This window comes from Leptonotus elevatus, chromosome 10, assembly GCF_054856555.1.
Source record: "Leptonotus elevatus isolate MCC_2025b chromosome 10, RoL_Lele_1.0, whole genome shotgun sequence".
NCBI classification, from domain to species: domain Eukaryota; kingdom Metazoa; phylum Chordata; class Actinopteri; order Syngnathiformes; family Syngnathidae; genus Leptonotus; species Leptonotus elevatus.
In genome coordinates this window covers 16,276,348-16,296,532 of record NC_141248.1, presented here as the reverse complement: position 1 = coordinate 16,296,532, position 20,185 = coordinate 16,276,348, and the positions used below count along the sequence as shown (strand labels likewise).

Here is a 20,185-nt window from a genome sequence, read left to right as displayed (position 1 = left end):
GTGTCAAAAGCATGAAACGGAACATTTGGGCTGTAAATGTGTCAAGCGAGCTAGCAACCACTCACTCCATAAGAGTATTGTTCCAATATACTAGCGTCACAAATATTACCAAGGTGTTCCAGCCAGATAGCACTCTACTGTATTGTACTTTATAAAAAACTAGGACACAATTAATTCATCATCTTAAAAATAAATAAATAAATAAATACTTAAGGACTAAGTACCATAAAACAGTCAAAAGTTGTGCCTGTATTTTTTATTTTTTAAAGTTATTTTATTGATTATGTATTTTTGAAATTAATCGGCCCGCTGATTTATCGGTTATCGAAATTTTATTCTGCCCAATATTAGTCGTTTGGGCCTTAATAAAAACATACAGTAACAACAATTTAGTCGAATGTAAAGACTTAATCAGTTTCTTCGTCATAATTCAATATCAAATCAGTATATAGCGTCAATGCTAGTTCTGTTCATATAGGTGTGTATGGGAGCGTTATATATATATATATATATATATATTGCATTACTTACATATGAAAAGTGCCATATAAATAACATTTGAGTTTTTTTGATAACTTTATATGACTCTTGCGAAGTTTACTTTAAAACTAAACAAAAAGAAATGCACGTTGTGTATTTAACCATTTTTTAAATATATTATAGCCCGCGCCTCTGAAACAGCCTTGCCAGTGTCATCACGGTGATGTACAGCTGTTCATCGTTTGCATAATAACTGTGAAAGCTGAAGCCTTGTTTCCTAATGATATATGTATAGGTGTATGTATATGTTAAAAAGAGGTGGACCTAAATATGACCCTTGGGGCACTCCACACTCAATTTCATGTATCCATACCTATTGAAACTGACAAAAAAAAAAAACAGTAGCAGGGAGAATGACCATGTTTTGGAGTATGTTTATTAAAGTACAGCTTGAAGAAAGCACTTTGCCACTTAAAAAAAAAAAAAATGTTGGCAATTTGTTTACTTTGACATTTGACCGTAATTCACGACATAAAATTTGTCTCTAGAGGCTCAAAGAATACTAATTGGTCTTTTTTTCTTTCTTTCTTTTTTTTTTTACTCCCATTGTTATGTTACATAACTTAAATAAATCTCATTATTAAGTAAGGGTGCAATAATTAGTATAAGTCTTTGTGACATGATGTATCGTGCCTTCAAGTGTATTCAGCCGTACAGCAGGACTGGCTTTGTTGGGTAAATTAAAATTGCTATTTAAAATGCCCAAAGCCCGCTTCTCTTTGTTATGAATGATTAATTGTTCAAACAATAAGACATAATAAAGTTGACATAATGAGCTTGACTAACCCCTGCAGATTGAAAGCCACATCTTTTGTTCACATGGATCTAAGAGCGCACCAAAGATCAGATTTTCGGAAAAATCCTTAGATTAACACGAGTCAGAATATTTGTCTGCATGACCTTAACACCGCTTGAGAGTGACTGCCCCGTGACCTTTGAGCACAGAAATACTCACTCAGGTGGACCGAGTACATGCATGTGCTAGACTTTTGCAATATTCTCCGACGGTAGTGAATAAAAGATGCGGCATGCACATCTCGTATTTTTTCCTTTTGTTCCCTGGCCATTCCTTTCTTTTATTTCGCTGCTTTCGTAACGCGTTGAAAAGTTCAGTGTCGCCATGGCAACTGTCATCCATGTGACGCCGACACTTACAGCTGCCTATTCAGGCGTCACCGTTGACGGCCTGCCTGTGTATGTGCATGTGCCTTTGCACGTGTGTGTGTGTGCGTCAATGGAGAATGTGCTGCTTTTCTTGTATTTAAAGCAACAGCAATATGCATTGATTTGAACTCAAATTAATTTCAATAATTTGCAATAAGGAGAAGAAATAGTAGCTCTAACTGCCATAATGGCCGCGGTTCACCTAATGTGTTGTTTATGATTTCAGTGTTTCAGTGTTAGCATTTAGCATCAGTGCTAATGTTACTTATTGGTGAGTTTTTTACGTCTTTTTATATCAGTCCAGCCATTTTCTGTTACGCATATCCTCATTAGGGTAGCAGGTGAGCTACAGCCTATCCCAGCTGATCACGGGTGAGAGGCAAGGAACACCCTAGACAGGTGGCCAGCCAATCATGATGGCCACAAACAGAAATATAGAAGGTTGTAAGGGCCCCTTCGGAATTCCTTACTGTAATAAAAAAATGGTAAAATCAATCTTCCAAACAATTTCATATTGTTTATAAATAAGTTACTAAAAAAAAAAAATACACCACATCTTTTACCACAGAGGTGATCAACAAATTTTGGGGTGGTCAGCAGTCCTGTGACCTGCTAGAAAGGATCCGCCGATAGCATCACCCCAAATTTCTGGACATATTTTCCATGCCACCCTTTAAAAGAAAAAAGAGAGAAAATAGTGATGTGGGCCATGCCAAATTATTTTGAGTATATGTTGTGGGCCACTAAAAATTGTAAGGCTGCAAATAGCCCCGGGTGCCGTAGTTTGGACATCCTGATACTGAAACACCCATTCATACCATTCAAGTAGGGACAATTTAAAGTCTTCAATGCCAGCTGACATAGGCCAATCAATTTGTTTGCCAATCAATAGTCACATATAGACATGGATTGTTATACTGTACATAACCTGAATTCGATTTTTGGATGGTTGTTAAAAAAATATATATATATATTTTTTTTTTATCGTGTTTTTACAACACAAAACTTACCATGATGTTTTTGTTTTTTTTATCTGCACACAATACAAATTAAAAAAAATGCTAAAACTAATAAAAACTAAACTAAAACAAAGCATTTTGAAATAAACTAAAACTAATTAAAACTAACAACCCCACTCTGAAAATTTATTACAACTAATTAAATTAAAAAAATGAAATTCAAAATAAAATAAAAAACAATATATAAATGAAAATTCTCAATATAAACCCCTGCAAGTGGCTACAATACCAACAGCGATTACAATCCATGCTGATCATGTTTCAAGATTTTTATTACATGGGAATCCTCACGTGGAAGCAGATTTGGGTCGAACCCAACCACATTTTTACAACACCAAAAAAGCCGTCTCCCATCCTTTTTCCAGTTGATCTAAATCCAGTCGTCTAAAATTCCCAGCGAGAGCGTGCTCCCGTGGTTTGCCGGGCCCCCTATATACTGTTTCTATTTATACGGCCACCGTGGAGCAGCCAGGTTTTAAATTTAGATGCTGAGTCTGGATTCTCTTCTTCATCTGAAATTGATGAATAATTGAGAAGAAGAGGAGACGAGGTGGTATTCATTCAAGAGATGGATGATGCAGGCATAGATTTCCTCCCTACATTTACTTGAACGGGGTTGCACTGCACTTTTGTGAGTGCAAGTACCGTATGAGTTGGCCAAAAGTTGACCCCCGAAAATTGCTTTTGGAGGACAGCAAGGTTTTCCCCGTGACTTCAAAATGCACCGAAGGGGCCAGATGAGTGGAAATAGCAAACGAATGAATGGCTTTGAAATGAGAGCAGATCTTAGTTTTTTCCCCCCGTTTTTTAAAATGCATGTGTTGTTGTTGTTATTATTAATGATGATGATTAATCCAGCCAGAAACCAGTAGCATAGTTTACAGTTTGTGGTATTGGCTCTAACCAAAAATATTCACACCAAAATATATTTATAAAAAGCTAAAAACAAAATACCTGTTGTTTATTTCCAGCTTTTGGGTTGATCATTCTCAATGTTCCTTTTCCAACTTGTCTGAAAGTTGAACTGAGTTGATGATGTTGTTTCACCCCAGTCCTGTGGGTGGCAGTAATGTACGTTACAAACTAAGTCAAAGCAGTCACGATAGCTTAAATCCTGGATAATTACTTTTATCTAGAGAAGCACCAAAGGGGTTTTCCTCCACAAGGGGAAAATGTTAATTGGTTAACTTACATCTTACATACCCAAAATTATGACCTTTTTGAATGAGATAACGACAATTGTACTCTGTAAAGTGAAGATCTCTCCCAAGGCTGAAAAAAAAAATCATTGACAAATATTAGCAACTCAAAAACAAAAAAACCTTGAGAAGATACCCCACATGGGGGAATCCCCCTCCCAGGTTGCGATGGACGGCGAGTGGGCAACATTTAACATATAATGTGGCGCTATACAATGTTAACTAGGACGTGAGAGGGCATTTAATAAGATGAAGCGCCGCGGGGAGAAGCTTTCGGGGAAGTGGTCACTCCACGGGACCTGGCCCGGTCAGTCGATGCAGAATCCATAAAGCAACAGCATCAGGATCAGTCATCGTCACTTAGAGGAGGGGTAAGAGAGAGGAGAAGCAGTAATAAAACAGGACTATGAGTAAGTCACAAAACTTTAAAATCACATCTCAATACAATACAACTTTCTTGTCCTTTGTCAGGATGTTGCAGCATTCTGTTCTAACCGCAAGGACTCTGTATTAGTATATTTACAATGTGATGCTATATTAAGACGTCTGAAGGAAAAGCTACCATCTTTTAAAAGAAACTACAGCAAAGCAGCGGCGGGCCTTCAGATGAGATGCCGCTCATGTTTGATACTACCGTACACGTTTATCGAGTAAGAGATGTGCGAGACCAAGATAAACCGGCTTCTGCTGCTCAAAAGTCTCCTCCTCCCGTCTCCATGGAAACGCCGTCTCGTTCACAGGCCGAGAGGCAGAGCCCTTCTATGTTCAGAATCAAGGGTGTGAATTATTCCCCATTATTCAATGTTCACATTACGACTTTATCGTTATTTGTCAGCGGCGCCGGCGCTATGAACGACTGGCGCGGCGTGCCGGGAAAAACGTCTGCAGCCGAGGATGTCTGCCAGCAATTAAAATAACAGATGGGGACATTTATGGAGTTTGCGCGGTGCGGACTGTGACATTTAAAACAATACAGCCACAGAGCCATGTGGAATGGTTGAAAGATGGGTTCGGGTAGATGAGACGCAAGGGAGGGAGAGTCGGCAAGACGGTGTCAGACGTGCAGGCAGGTCCGCGTAGCCGCCTCCTGTCGAGCTCCAGGAGGGTTGTCATGGTAATATATAACCCAGCCTGGGCTGTCGGAGGCTTTGCGTGGCATCTTTTTGGCCTCGGCTGTGAAAGGAGATGAAGGGGGAGAGAGTCGGCGAGGGATCGAGGGGAAATGGATCTGCCTCGCAGCAGTTTAGGTTCGCGTTGTTTGGCTTGTAGCTCCGGCGTGTTTTCCGAGCTGGATCAGTGGCTTCCTGTGGGAGTCTCGGGAACGGGAGATTCCACACGGTGCGCGGCGTTCCTCCTGATGCTTACTAATAAGGGAAAGTCAGAGCGCTGAAACTTACTCGAGGGATGCGGCCGGAATTGTGTCAGTGGCTCACACACAAGTAGGAAGGGAAGAAAGAGGTTCTTTTTGGATGCAATGTAAAGTCAGAGGTGGGAATTGTGTCGGTACTGATGGTTTTGCTGACGAATGACAAATGACGTGTAACTTCAAAACAAAACAAAACAAAACAAAAAGACTGAGTAAACACTGACAACTCAAAAATGGAACACCAGCAAAATAACAAAAAGCAAAAAGTGCCTAGTGTGCATTCTGCGATCTAAAGAAACGTTTCCTTCCACACTTTAGAGGCTGTAGTAAGGGGAAACATTATCTTAGGGTGACCAGATACTTCCCATGGCCGCTAAACCAAAAATATTCTACGGAGTTGATCAAGTGCTGTGAGCTGAACGTCACTTAATGACACAAAAATCATATGAATTGTGACCAAAATTCACAAAATTCAAGTTCAACTTCTGAAAACATCAAAATGATTGCCGCTGTATTTTGGAATTTTTATGGGCAACAAGCCTTTTTCTCACCACGCAGTTGACATACCTTAAGGGTATGTAAATGATCAAGCACAACTGTACATTCAACATAATGGCACAATTGATCACATTTGTGAAGTGACCTAATGTAAAAAAAAAAGGCTAATAATCGTAGATATTCAACACATGCGTATAAGATATTTCAAGTGTTTCCTATAACCCGCTTAACAGTATCATTTCTTATTGTTTAAATATAGAATACATTTTTAGGTGAGTCAACTTAATAGGTGATAATGAAAAAAGGCAGGAGAGGCAATAAAAAGATGTAACACAAGTGCCTCCAATTGTATTGCGGATGTCAAATTGAGAGCCAAGATCTGTGTTTGATCCATGAGTCATTCAGTAATCACATTCCCATCCTCAACATCTGTTCATCATACCGACAACTGTATCCCATGGTTTGACTCGCCAATAACACTAAATTAGATCAAACTACAAACACAAAAATATACATTGCTAGATTAAAAACTCTCTCACAGAAGTTAATGATCTACCTCAAAGCAGAATTATCGAAACAGCTTTTGTAATCCTCTACTGTTAATGAGAAGAAATACTTGAAAGCAACTACCAGCGCTTTCCCCCTCAAACAAAGGAATTGTTTGTGTCACGGAGAAGATTCCTATTTACAGTCCTCCCAGTGCAGCAGCCTTGAAGAAAAAGCCTCGCTATAAAGCCATTAAAGCCATCAGCAAATAGCAAACCAGAGCAAGTCAGCAAATATTAGCGGAACATTCTCAGTGAAACGCGCCGAGAATCTCAAAGGCGAGTTTGGTTTGCTGGCTGAATGCAAATGTTAGCGCTGGTAGATGAGGGAAATCACACTGGCAACCCCACTGGGATCACTGTTTTATATTACCTGTGGAAAAACACCATTGATTTTGGAATCAAAGGCTAAATCAGAAAGGGGCAGCATCGTGGTCGAGTGGTTAGCATGTCTGCCACTGCTCTGAGTTAATGAAGGCTATAAATTGTAGTTGCCCGTAAGGCATGCATGGGCAATGTTTAGCCGACTAATAAGCATTATGTTAAACTTTTAAACAAACAGTCAATAAAATGTATCATTGCATTGTATCAACGCCTTTGTCGTTACTTCGCTGTTGACCTCTGGCATCGTCTGTAAAATATCTAATTACACAGTTTTTCTTGGCATTTCTACTACCCATAAATGATCTAATAGTAACAACATTTAATGATTAATATCCATAAAGACAAAATCTTAATAACCGTCACTAGAATATGCACAAATCTGACTTAAATTTTACCTTATTTTTCACGTCTGTCCTTCTCACTTCTCCAATGGTTGTACACTTTGTCCAGGTTGATGGCTTCGTCTGCTTCTTGCTTTGACTTTATGCGCATCAGCTGGTCCAAATGTGTCACTTCAAGACGATTTCTGGATTTTGTTTTGATATGATTCATTAAACTAAATCCTCTTTCCCAGTCGGCACTGGAAGCTTGAAATGTAGCACAAATATCCACAACCTGTGAGATCTCCTCTCGCTGCATGTTTTGCAGAGTAGACCTTTCTCACTTGAAAAAGAAAAAATCTCACCCAATTTCACCGCTTTTTTTTCAATTTGCACATACTCCGACAACCATTCCATCTTAAAAGAACTGCATTTCTTTTTTACTGTGGCTTGGTGAGTGGATGTGTCGCTGCCTGTTCGTTTCGCCATGATGCAGGGTTTGTATTAGCATCTATTAACCTGCTAGCTAACCTGCACGGCGCATATAGGCAGGGCCCAGACGCAAGCACCGTCAATGCCATGATTGGCTTCGTACCGTAAGTGAACCGTATCGTATCATTGGCTGGACACCTGTCACTCACTGAGTGAGAAACAAAAAAACAATATTATTGGGCGAATTAATTAGATTAGATTAAGTCTAATATTAGATATTAATTAATACGTTATGTTGATGTCGTTTATGCGCTGGATAGATTTTCTTGTGCGCTGAGAATGTGCGGGCCGTGCGCGATTGCGCACGCGCGCAGCTTAGAGGGAACATTGGTTAAAGGGATACTTGACTCATTGAGCCATTTTCAGCAGTAAAAAAAAATTTTTTTTCCAGAATGAATTTAATCACTTCATTGTTTTTCTTGTATAATTAATAACTTTAAAAATGACCAATCATGGCTCACCTGTTTTCTGGGTTTGGTCAGCAAACTGAGCCGTGATTGGTCGTTACCTACTTCCTCAGCACAGGTGAGGTCATCGTCAATCGACAGCAAGTGGCAAAATCAGTTTTAAATGTATTAATTGTTCATGAAAATAATGAGGTTACCAAATTCATTCTGGACAAAACATGAACTTTTTGCTGCTGAAAATGGCCCAGTGAGTAAAGTATCCCTTTAATTGAATATGCAAATACAGATTTGAGGTATGAGTCCAGGCGATAGTATTTAGAAATAAGTCTCTAAATTCACTTTACAAGGTGTCAAAGTAAGTCAAATAATCCCTTGTGAGTGGTGAACATCCCATGGAGCAGTTTCATGAGGGTTGGTGTGACCTTGTCTTTTGTTTTTTTGCTTAAAAAAGGTAATTTTGTGTCTTTTGTGCCACATGAGATAAGACACTCGGTGGTGTGATGTATCAGGTCTCTAGTGGGATTTTCTGTCAGTCTGCTCTCTCTGTCTCCTCTGGATATAAATATCCGCTTTAGATTTTTTTTCTTCCCCAAAGCCCCCAAAAATACACTTGAGTGTCAAATATCATTTGCGTACATGAAATACTAATACACAGCCATTAATAGCATCTTTTTTTTTCTAACGTCAGACCACCCGGGATACTATAAATAGTCTGTAATTTGGTTGATGTTGTTGCAATCATGTCTGCTGCTCTGTTCAGCCCCGTTTCCTCGACATGCATGCGTTTGCCTTTTTTTTTAGTGGGCTGATATATAGCACGATGCTTTGATGAAATTAGCGGCCAATGACAATAAAGCTGCCAGGAAGGAAGGAAAGAGGGCGGGAGATAACGACAGGCGGGCATCGTGCAGTCACCGCAGGGACGCCAGCCAGTGGGGAAATGTGCAGGGTTTCCGAGTGGAACTTGACTTCATAACAATAATCTTGCACAGCGGCGTCGGTGCGTCTTCATTACTGACCTTTTTTTTTTTTTTTTTGCATCGCAAGCCTATTACCTCAGCCAAGTCCTGTCCCACCATGGTGACAGTACCCCACAGATTGAAATTAGCTATTTGTTAGGAGCGTGATTCTATTCTTTCTCTGGCTCATTACAAATAAGCTGCACGCAGCACCTTGGTGAATGTGATTAGCACTTTTGGCAATAAGGTCAATTTACAAACAAAAATAAGCACTAGATCTTTGCAAAATTAGAGGGCCAGGATTTTTTTTTTTTATTCAATCAGGAGCACAACTTCTACTTTGTTGGATTGTGTATACAGGATTCTAGTACAATTTTGAGTGTGTATATGCACTAAGTCGACACATTCTTTTGCCTTATACAAGCTAATGCAGGGTTTCCTAACCCTTTCAGCTCCGAAATGTTTTTCTATCATGTTGTTTCTAATATACAGTGGATATAAAAAGTCTTCACACCCCCTGTTCAAATGCCAGGTGTTTTACAGATTTTACAAAAATGCCCACGATAAATCATTTCAAAACTTTTTCTACCAATAATATGATCTGTACAATTCAACTGACAAAAAAATGACCAAAGTATTTGCGAAAACATATTCATAATTGCCCCGACCTTGGCTAAAACCCCAGTTCTACATTGTCCCACATTTTGGAGATCTTGTTATGGTTCAACGACACCAAGGTTGAACTCCTTGTCCATAATTCTAAATTATGTTAGTTGCAAACACAACATCGCTCAGCACCCATAGTACACCATGCCTACAGCGAAGCATGGTGGTGGCAGTATTGTGCTTTTATGCTTGTTTTTCTGCAACAGAACCATGGTAAGATAAAGGGAATTATGAACAGTTCAAAATACCAGCCTGTGTCAGGAAAAGCCTGCTAGAACAGCTGACGTTTATTTGGAATTAATCAGAGGCACGTTAAATGGCGGCAGGTGTGTGCTGACTCCCCATTTAACATGAGTTTGAATGGATTGGTCAAATCCCAATAAAACGAGAGTGTGCCCCCACCCCTCCCCAATTGATTATTTCACTCTAAAAACAGTTGGATCAAAACAACCCAATTTGGGTCAAAAAGTGACTGATCCGCTACTTGGGTCAATTTGAATTTCTGGGTTTTATACAACACTATTTTTGTTAATTTTTCTAAATCTGGTCAAATTGACCCAAGTAGTGGATCGATCCATTTTAGACCCAAATTGGGTTATTTGTGACCCAACTGTTTGTGTTTTATGTAAAAACCTGGTATTTTAATGGGGGGTGTTAAAAAAATAAATAATTTGTAACGACAACTATATAGACTCAGAGAATGAAATATTTCATGATAAAAATTTTCACTCTAATACGGTTTCAACAATATTTAGATGTATTGATTTATTCTCAGTGCTATTGCCTAAAATTCTACACCCATAAACTACTTTTATTTTTTGGGATATACAAATCTTGGACTGGCTCTCATTTCATTATACTGTATTGTGCAAGCTATAGCTTCACTCCAGCACTTCAATTACTCCTCAACGTTTTGGACCCAAACAGATTTTCTTCCAAGGGAGGTGAAGGGGGAGCAGGAGGAAGAGAGGAGCAAATAAACAGATAGGATCATTATTCCTTGCTGCCACGATGCTATGGCAACAGTTTCCTCCTGCTCTGATTGGTCGTAGATAAGGTTAGCCATTTGGCTGCGACCACTTTCGCTCGTGGGAGTGGACAAATTATTAGGCTGTCGTCAAAGCCTGAGCTGTCAATCGCCCTCTTCACAACCACAGCCTTCATTTCCTCCAGACAATTTAGGAGGCTGCTCTGCCTCATGCGCTTGTTATTTGTTTTTACCGATGACTGAGAGGTGAAATTTGATCACAAGAGGGCATGGTGGAGGATATTAATGATGTTTTAGCATTCAAATGCATTCGTACAGAAATAGGTCATTTTATTTCATCTGAAAAATAATGATATGTTAGCTTTCTGTATTATGGCAAGTAAATTCCTTTCAAAACAAGCATGTGCACTGTATAATGTTCATAAACACTAACTGATAGGCAAAAAAAACAACTCATTCATCGCCAGCACAGTTAAAATGGATATTTGACGTCTATAGTCGTCAATGGCAGTGAATGAGTTAATTTTTTACATATCAAATGAGTTGGACGCAGTGAGTGGCAGGGCCATTACACAATGGGAGAGGACAGAACAGGATAGGATCGGGAAGGAGCAGTGAGCCAGACAGACCATTAATTCTCAGCCAATGGCGCTATTGCAATCAAAATGTACCTACAGTAAGCAAGGCTGCATTCCCGTTTATGAAACTATTTCAATTTGCCTTTCAGATCCTGGCCATCATCTCCATCCTCTTCATCGTGTTGTCCACTATCGCATTGTCTCTCAACACTCTACCAGAGCTGCAGGACACAGACGAGTTCGGCCAGTCCACTGACAACCCACAGCTGGCCCACGTGGAGGCGGTGTGCATAGCTTGGTTCACCATGGAGTACCTGCTCCGTTTCCTCTCTTCTCCCAACAAATGGAAGTTCTTCAAGGGTCCCCTGAACGTCATCGACCTACTGGCCATCCTCCCTTACTACGTCACCATCTTCCTGACGGAATCCAACAAGAGCGTGTTGCAGTTTCAGAACGTGCGGCGTGTGGTTCAGATTTTCCGGATCATGCGAATCCTGCGCATTCTCAAGCTTGCCCGGCACTCCACAGGACTTCAGTCTCTCGGTTTCACCCTGAGGAGAAGCTACAACGAGCTGGGCTTACTCATTCTTTTCCTTGCCATGGGTATCATGATCTTCTCCAGTCTGGTGTTCTTTGCCGAGAAGGATGAGGAGGACACAAAGTTTAAAAGCATTCCAGCTTCTTTCTGGTGGGCAACTATTACGATGACCACTGTAGGCTATGGAGACATCTACCCGAAAACATTGCTTGGAAAGATAGTCGGGGGTTTATGCTGCATAGCAGGAGTACTGGTAATAGCGCTCCCTATCCCCATTATTGTAAACAACTTCTCCGAATTCTACAAGGAGCAAAAAAGACAGGAAAAAGCACTTAAACGTAGAGAGGCGCTGGAGAGGGCAAAGAGGAATGGTAGCATTGTTTCCATGAACTTGAAAGAGGCTTTTGCCCGTAGCGCAGAACTGATGGATGTGGTGGTAGAAAAGAATGAGAGGCCTCATGATAACCACCTCTCACCGAGCCGTTGGAAATGGACTCCCAAGAGAGCCGTTTCCGAAACGAGCTCCAACCGTTCCCAGGACTTAGGATCTCCAAATAGGTGCCGAAACAGCAGCCCGCAAAAGTTAAACGTTCAGAAACTGGAGGAGATGTACACCCAAATGGCCAAGACCCAGTCACAACCAAACCTCAACCCTAAAGGTACCAGGGTTGGAAAACAAAGGGACGAGATAGAGTTGGGAGCCATACAGGACCATGGTCCGCCAATGCAGGGAACCGCAGACGGTGTAGGCGACATGAAAAGCTTGTCCAGCCTTGATAGTTACATCAGTTGTGCTACAGACTTCCAGGAGAATCAACGCTTCCCAGCAATTGACCTTTGCCACAACGAAAGCAACAGGTTCTCACATCATCCAGCTATAGCTCAGCCTCTTCCCCAGCACTGTCTGGCAAAAACAGGCCAGCAAAGTACCGGTGCCCCTACGTTGACTCCCATCACCATTCCCAAACCCTCAGAAAATGCAAGGAGATTCTTATTCTCTGGCAACGTCTCAAAAAGCCTTTTCTCCAAAGGAGGCTATCGCAACGAGAAGGAGCCCGGACCGTCTCCGCTCTCAGACAACTCCGTCCTATCTGACCACTCTCTGCTGAGCCCCGAAGTTTCCGTCTACACCACAGCCAGCAGCAGGACGCCGCCAAAGTCCCCAGAGAGCGCCACCCTTGCCCCGACCGTCTTCACCTTCCACGACTCTTCCATCAGTAAATACATCGACGCCGACACGGATGACGACGAACACCTGCGTGACATCTCCGACGCCAGCCCCACAGATTGCCTGCTGAGCGGCTCCAGCCCCAAACGCAGCATCAACATCAACTACCAGAGAGCCACCAACCATTTGGAAGCAGCTCAGAAAAAGCTGGGACAAAACTGTCTTTTCCCCCGGGAAGGAATTTGTGGGGTTCCTCACGAGAATCACATCGGTCCAGAGATAGGACGTAGACAAAAGGGGGAAAGGGGGCGTCAAAATACTTTGGACAAAAGCCACTGAGGTCTAAGTGCACAAGTGCTTGTGACAAAGACACCCAACACTCAACAAGCCAGACAAACAAAAGGAGAGCAACAAAGTTCCAATGTTTTACAAAATCACCTGAGCATGCCATTGGGTCATGGGCTCAGGGAGAACACGAGGGCCGAATACTCGGGGAGAAACACAAATTTCACTGCCCCTCTTTCGATTCATTCCAATCAAGAGGTAGTATTCCACAGCCTCCGAAAAAAGAAGCACCCCAATGTAGCCAGCAGGTCTGTTCCGCGATCCTCTTGAGTGCTTTTGAGAAAATCAAACTGGGTTCTGCGCGTTTGTTGAGGCTGACGGTTATCGCTACATTCTCCAGTAAGAACTGTCCAAGCGGAACTAGTCTCATAGTCTTGGAGACACAGGAGAAGACTTCAAAAGCCTATAAGCTTCATCATGCCCTCCATTCTCATACCCCGGCCTTAGTCATTTGCATTTGTTGGGGACGTGCATGTCTGCATTCGCGTGTGTGCATGTGAGGACAACTGCTGATGGATGATCCGATGGTAATTCATGTATACATATACGCGTCCAAGATTGTCCAATCTGATTTATTTTTTTATAAAGATAAAATACCTTCGATATTGTGGCTATTTGATAGTCTGCTTTGTCATAATCCTACGCGACAAGTAATCCCGCTTCAAGAATCGGCGTCACGGAACAGTGGCTTCCGATATTGGAGGTTACGGCCCATCATCCACAGTATTTTGTCACATGACATCGTAAGGAGGATGGAGAACACTTACATCTTGCCAGTGGTTCATATTACAAGGGCACCTCCGTGCCATTAGCCGGGTTTACATGGAGCCACGCATTCCGATTAGAATGAATCCCAATGACCAAACAGAATGAAAATGCTCCGTATAAATACCTCAATCGGAATGAAAATGCCAAGGGGTGGTAATATTCCTTTTGCCAATCCGTGCGTCATGTAAACAGTCCAATCGGAATAGCCAGGCTGCATCCAGTCTGCGCAGGATTTGCCTTGACATAAATGCGTCGTGACGTTGTAGTTTACGCACTTTAAAATGTCGGTGTCTTACCGAGAGCTCATCTGCGAAAGAAGAACTTATTTTACGTACTTGGAACTTGTTTTTATCAAGATGTCGCTTTAATAAAAGTGTTACAACTATCACAACTACAGTGCTGAATAGATGAATGAACTCCGTCTTGATAAATCACGTGATTGTTTACATCGAACGGCTGATCCAATGAACTTAGTGGACTATGGAAACGGTAATGGAAACAATAGATCAGAATAGATGATGTCACGTAAATAGGTGACCAGAAATCTTTATTTGGAATGATTTCAATCGGAATGACAAAAAAATCTTCATGTAAACCCGTGTAGAAGCCAATAACGTAATTACGGCCCACGACGTAATAAATTTGGCCCATAACGTAATAACTGACCAATAATGTAATAAAAATCCTAAAAGGAATGCTTCAATAAAAACTAAACATTACTATTAAGGAAGAAATAGGATGAGACAGCTCTTGTACTAATATCAAGAAAATGCTGGTGTGTCTAATGTTGTAGCCAGTAATGCGTACATTTAACCAGCCGTCTATTAGTATTAAAAAAAAATACTAACTATTCATTTAGTAATCAGCTAAACAATCTGGCATTTCCCCCTCATAAAATTAAGATTTTAGTAGCAAATGGGCAACATGCATTGGCCTTATTTTGTCCAAACGTGACCAAAGAGACTGGATCGAGTTAATAATAGGTCATTTTGAGGGGGGACCTCTTTTGCCGCTTTGGTGTTTAAATCTCGATATAACCAAGTCATACTGTACATAAAGAAACTGCACACGAGTTGTAATTGACCAGTGCTAACACACCCACGGAAGGCGCACAAAGCTTAACTTCAATATATGCAGTATCTAAATGCTTGGTTGCCATGGTGACAGGTACCGTTGCGCAGTCTTTTAATTGGGGGGTGGGAAGGTCTGACTGCATGCAACATATACAAGAGTGCACGGCGGCACACGGGAACGGTAGTTCTGCATGGTAGTCACACGTCGGCACAGCCGCCATCCACCACCCCGTACTCATGACTCACGGATGCGACGTTATGAAAATGTCACGACCTCGCCCGTTAACACGTTTACAACCTCTCTTTGTAGCACATCGCGGATATGTGATGTTTTTTTTGTTACTGCATAACACAGCAACATTGAAGGGAATATACATATTTATTATGAGAAGAATATACATGCACTTTAATGTCTAATTTAAACGGAGGAAACAGTCATTGCGCATCTCAGTTGAGATGTGACATACTTGCCTTTTTAAACCCTTTAAGACTGAACCAAAACCTTGAAAGAAAAGCATCAACATGATGAATTTGGAATTGAACAGATTCTAGTTTGACCTGCAGGAAAAATGGGGAGCAGCACGTTTTGTGATGGGTCACCGCAACGTTCGCGAGTGGTTGTCATTCATTCCTGTGTTTTCAAATTGTGTTTTGCATTGTAGCCAGAGAAGCCAGCGTGTGAAAGGAATTGCAATGAGGGTGTGAGTGTGTGTTTGAGCGAGGGAGAGTGTGACACTTAATAGAAAAGAATTTCCCAAATGAATGTATGCATGTCAGGGGATGCCTCCATTCGGCGTGTGAAATACCAAGAAGCACCCCACAGAGATCACACAAATGCACCGTATTTATTTAAAAAAAAATACTGTATACTAAAGATATATTCCTTGCTATTAATTTACTCCCAGCCATTTTCACTGAAGCAACCCCCTTCGCTCCCGGCTGTTTTACTGGATTTGTACTGATGCGTCCACAGAATATTCTGTTCTATTGCTATAAAAACATGGAACCAACCAAAAGAAAGATTAGAGTCTCTTCTTTCATCAGGAAAAAAAGTACATTTGTTCCTGTTTCCGTTTAATAGCAATTAGCATTAGAATATAGCTAAGTTTTGTCATTATTCACAAACCTGTTGAAAACACTGGCAAAAGAGCTTATTGCAACATGGCCTTGGTAGATCTCTTATACTCTGCTGCCACCTGCTGGCCGTTTTTTGTAATAACTACCATTGCTTTAAGCGACCTCTTCATTTCAGAAGCTGGTTCAAAGCTCTCTGTATGCTCGAGCATAAAAAAAATGTAAAAAATCAAAAACTAACAAAAAAAAATTATAAATACATTTTTGGGAGTGAAGGACAAAGTATTAAAAAAACATATTTTTACATTTTTGGGTTTGAATGTTACATGGAATGGGAGGCGCATCAATTAGCATTATTAGGAAAATATCCACAAGCTCCATACTAGAGTAGATCCCATTTTTTATCCAATATTATATACATATAAACCCAAAATTAGTCATACAGTGGATGCATTTTGGCCTTCAATTATTTATTTATTTAAAGATAGATAGGACACAAAAAATGGATTTTTTTTTTTTTAAATATAGATTTTACACTTTATAAACTGTTCATTTCAGTTGTTTTTCTCACCACTAATGGGATTTTGTGATTTCCAAGGAAAGTTTTAGAAGTGATCTTTGGAGATGTGAAGACATGTACTGTACTTTTCTTCTTCTTTTTTTCAATCAACTGATCTTAAAATTTGGTCAGCGTATGAACAATCTTGGGCTTAACTGTAAATTCATGATTTAGCTCAATGATAAAAGACACAATCAAAAAAATTATTGCCATATATTACATCGGGTATAATTGTAACAGAATCTGAAATACTGGACAGTGATTTGAAAGAAGAATTCTTCAATGAACATATTTTACAAAGAATGTCCTTTTCTTTTTGTCTTATTAATTAATTCCAATGATATTTGATAAGGTGGTAATTGTGCAAAAGTGAGAAAACGGACAAGATAAACATTAGCGATTGACTTGCATATTCAGCTCGGCGGTGCTGAACGGACCTTTAATTGGATTTTGCTTGAGGAACACGATTGTCCAACATTTCCTCGCCGTTGTTCAACTCCGCCACGTAAATCTCATTGACGTATATATGTCACACATAATTGGGTCAGTAATAACCTGCTGATTGCCAGTTGTGAGCGACATCATCATCAATATCAATCAATAAAATGGAGGGGGAGGGGGGGTAAATCATGTGACTAAAGGTCAGTCAGTATAGAGTACAAGCGGTCACCATTCATCATCTGTCCAGTCGTTTGGGCTTTCAATACAAAAGGCTGTCAGGGAGCATTTTGGATGAAATATTTCAACGATGATGACAATCAATATTTTATGACTAGACAGGAAACACCATAGTCGAGGTTTGTTCAACGTAATCGCTCATAGAAATACAATACACAATATTGACAGGCAATGTTTTCGGACAGGATTTTAAGAGGGTACCCAACAAAATGTTTCGCACTATCTAATGTATGTATTTTAAAATAAAACGAGTGCAACAAACTGCATATATGAGGCAGATAGCTGATACATAAAACATTATATTTTGGTTTTGGCTTATTTCTGTTCTAGAAGATTTATTCCAAATATGTTATGTATTTTAATTTATTAATTGTATTTTTTTGTATTTAATTATATTTATTAGGTTTCTATTCATTTGAGTGTCTTCTGGTAGACATCCTAAAGTTTTTGTGCTGGTCATTCGTGACATCAGTATTGGTGGATGGAAAGAAAAAGATACCTTGACTGTGATACTGTGATATGATTTTTTTTTAATCTTAAGACACTTTTCTGTATTTGGTGATCCTATAACAGCATACCTCGTGGTCCTCTGTTTACGATGGTTGCAGTAGTAAAATCATAATTTAAGTATTTTGTAGAAAAACACTTTCAGGCCATAAATAGAAAACGAGCTGGTAATCAAATGTCGTATCTCGGGACTCCCAAAAACTGAGGATAATTATTTGAGTGAACTTCAAATCACAACCAAATGACTATTTATTGACATTTTATAGCCAAAATGAAGAGCACAGATACCCCAAACGTCCCAACATGGCGCCCCCTGCTGTTTTGTAAAGTCATTTTGTTTTTGTTTAAGATTTTTATATTCGGAATAGTTTGCTGCTAGACGTAAATGGATACAGGTATTTGCTGTACTGTCGTGAGTAGAAACCCCTCTAATGTATCACAGGGTTGGGGTCCATTCAGGGCATGTCATAAAAGAAAAGCGGTATCGGAGTATAAGGCCAATGAACAAATTACAAAAAATATATTTTTCTACATTTAAAGCTCTCAGTGGAATTGACCCCAACCTTGCCTAAGCCATCGGTCTTTGTAAAGTCCACCTGAGAAATAGACAAAAGATAATCGGAAAGCTCTTATACAATGTTGTTTGTAGGTCCCCAGCTTGGTCCGTTTTGTACAAAACACACAAACAAAAACATTTCTACCTGTTGACTTTCTATGCTGTCGTTTCTGTATAAATGTTCTATCGTTCGGTGCATGTTGTAACTTTTTGGCGTTGCGGCTGCTTGTGACTCACACGGAGCCATCCATGTTATTGTCTTGTAAGGAAGAAAAAAAAACTGTCTCTACTGTATGTCTCGAGATGTTTCTATTTCTTATGAAAAGCGACGTTTCACCCTTGGATGACTCCAAAAGAAATAAAGCAGATCACTTTACATTTTGATTACGAATGGCTGACTTTCATTATTCTTAGGGTATTACGAAATGTGTCACGTGTGTCCGAATGATACTAACACGAACCAAATAAAAAGGTTTATACTTGCAGACTTTCGTGCATTGGAGTGACTGAGGAGGAGGAAGCTCTGGGGGGGGGGGGGGGGGGGGGGCTTCATCCGCCCAACATGTCGCCACACGCTTCGACATTGGGGCTTTCCCACAGCCTGTCACTGGAGACGCTTTCTCCTGCATGTGGCGTTTCAATTTAGCATCCGGTGTGCTAAGCAAAACAATGGGGCCATCTAGTGGTAGACATGCCTTGTTGATAGCCACCAGCAGGTTCATGTCAAAGGTTGGTTTGGGAGAAAGAATTTCACAAACGCAAATTGAAATGGTTTTAATTGCTCAGCCAGAAGAAGAGTGGAAATGTTTACATTCACATAAAACGTTATCCTCGGATTATATTCTAGAATATATCCAATTAATATATTGTCTCTATACTTTTTGTTCTTATACCATTTTAAATTAATTAGTCTTAATAATACTGGTTCCCTTTCAAATCTGGCTGAAACACATTTCACATAATCGTGTATTCAGTATTTATACACACACACACACACACACACATTAAAAATCCATCCTTCAGAAATGTGATGAGGCAGACTTTCTAACCACTTTTCCACTTGTCACAAACTAGCATATTATGTATGATGCATGTTGTTTTTTTAAACGTTGCTATTTCCGAGTGTTTGTGAACGCATCACGCGACTCACGGGAGGGGAGGGGGAGGAGCGCAAGAAAAGTTGAGAAGCGAACTGTGAGTATCTTTCTCTCACGCTCTTGTTTTCCTCGTTTGGGCCGTAAAAAAAAAACACATTTGAGAGACGTTAAGATATTTTAACTAATAGTTTTGACCCCATTAAATAAATTAAAAATAATGAATTCTTTAACTCATTCTTATGTGACTTGAAAACACAGAGGCAATATATATTGTATATTTCTTTCATTTTAAAAACACACTATTCATTTCAATAATATATAAAAATGTTCCATCACATCAACATACATTTGTTTATATAATCGTAGGTCTAGTAATCACTAATTACATTACATGGGTTGCGCCACATCCTACAAACGACTAAATATGGCCCTGCTTGAAAATTTTACGCTGTCAACTTTTTAGTCTCTGCCGATTGATTAGTAGGAGATCAAGTGGTTTGCCACTTTGGCATCCAGTGTCCATTTTGAAGCCATATATGGCCAGTAGAGATAATACTTGATCATTTGAACCACTGTACTGTACTGACTTACCTGCCCTCCTCATCCATCTCAAGCACAGTTAGTTCAAACTGCACAAAATAATTCACACACAAAAGCTACTACGGGAACATTTTCAAAGGTTGGAAAAGGTCACCAA

At 40.1% G+C, this 20,185-nt stretch overlaps 1 protein-coding gene across 2 annotated transcripts in view; it reads left to right on the top strand.

Moving 5' to 3' along the window:
* Positions 1 to 18,775, top strand: part of kcnb1 (potassium voltage-gated channel, Shab-related subfamily, member 1) — a 36,719-nt gene extending 17,944 nt beyond the window's left edge. For both annotated transcript variants that reach the window (XM_086087222.1, XM_086087223.1), the window contains exon 3: positions 11,275 to 18,775. In XM_086087222.1, coding sequence (XP_085943348.1) covers positions 11,275 to 13,170 — 1,896 coding nt within the window. In that variant the 3' untranslated portion in view covers positions 13,171 to 18,775. The remainder of the gene's footprint in view (positions 1 to 11,274) is intronic.
* The last annotated feature ends 1,410 nt before the right edge of the window (positions 18,776 to 20,185 follow it).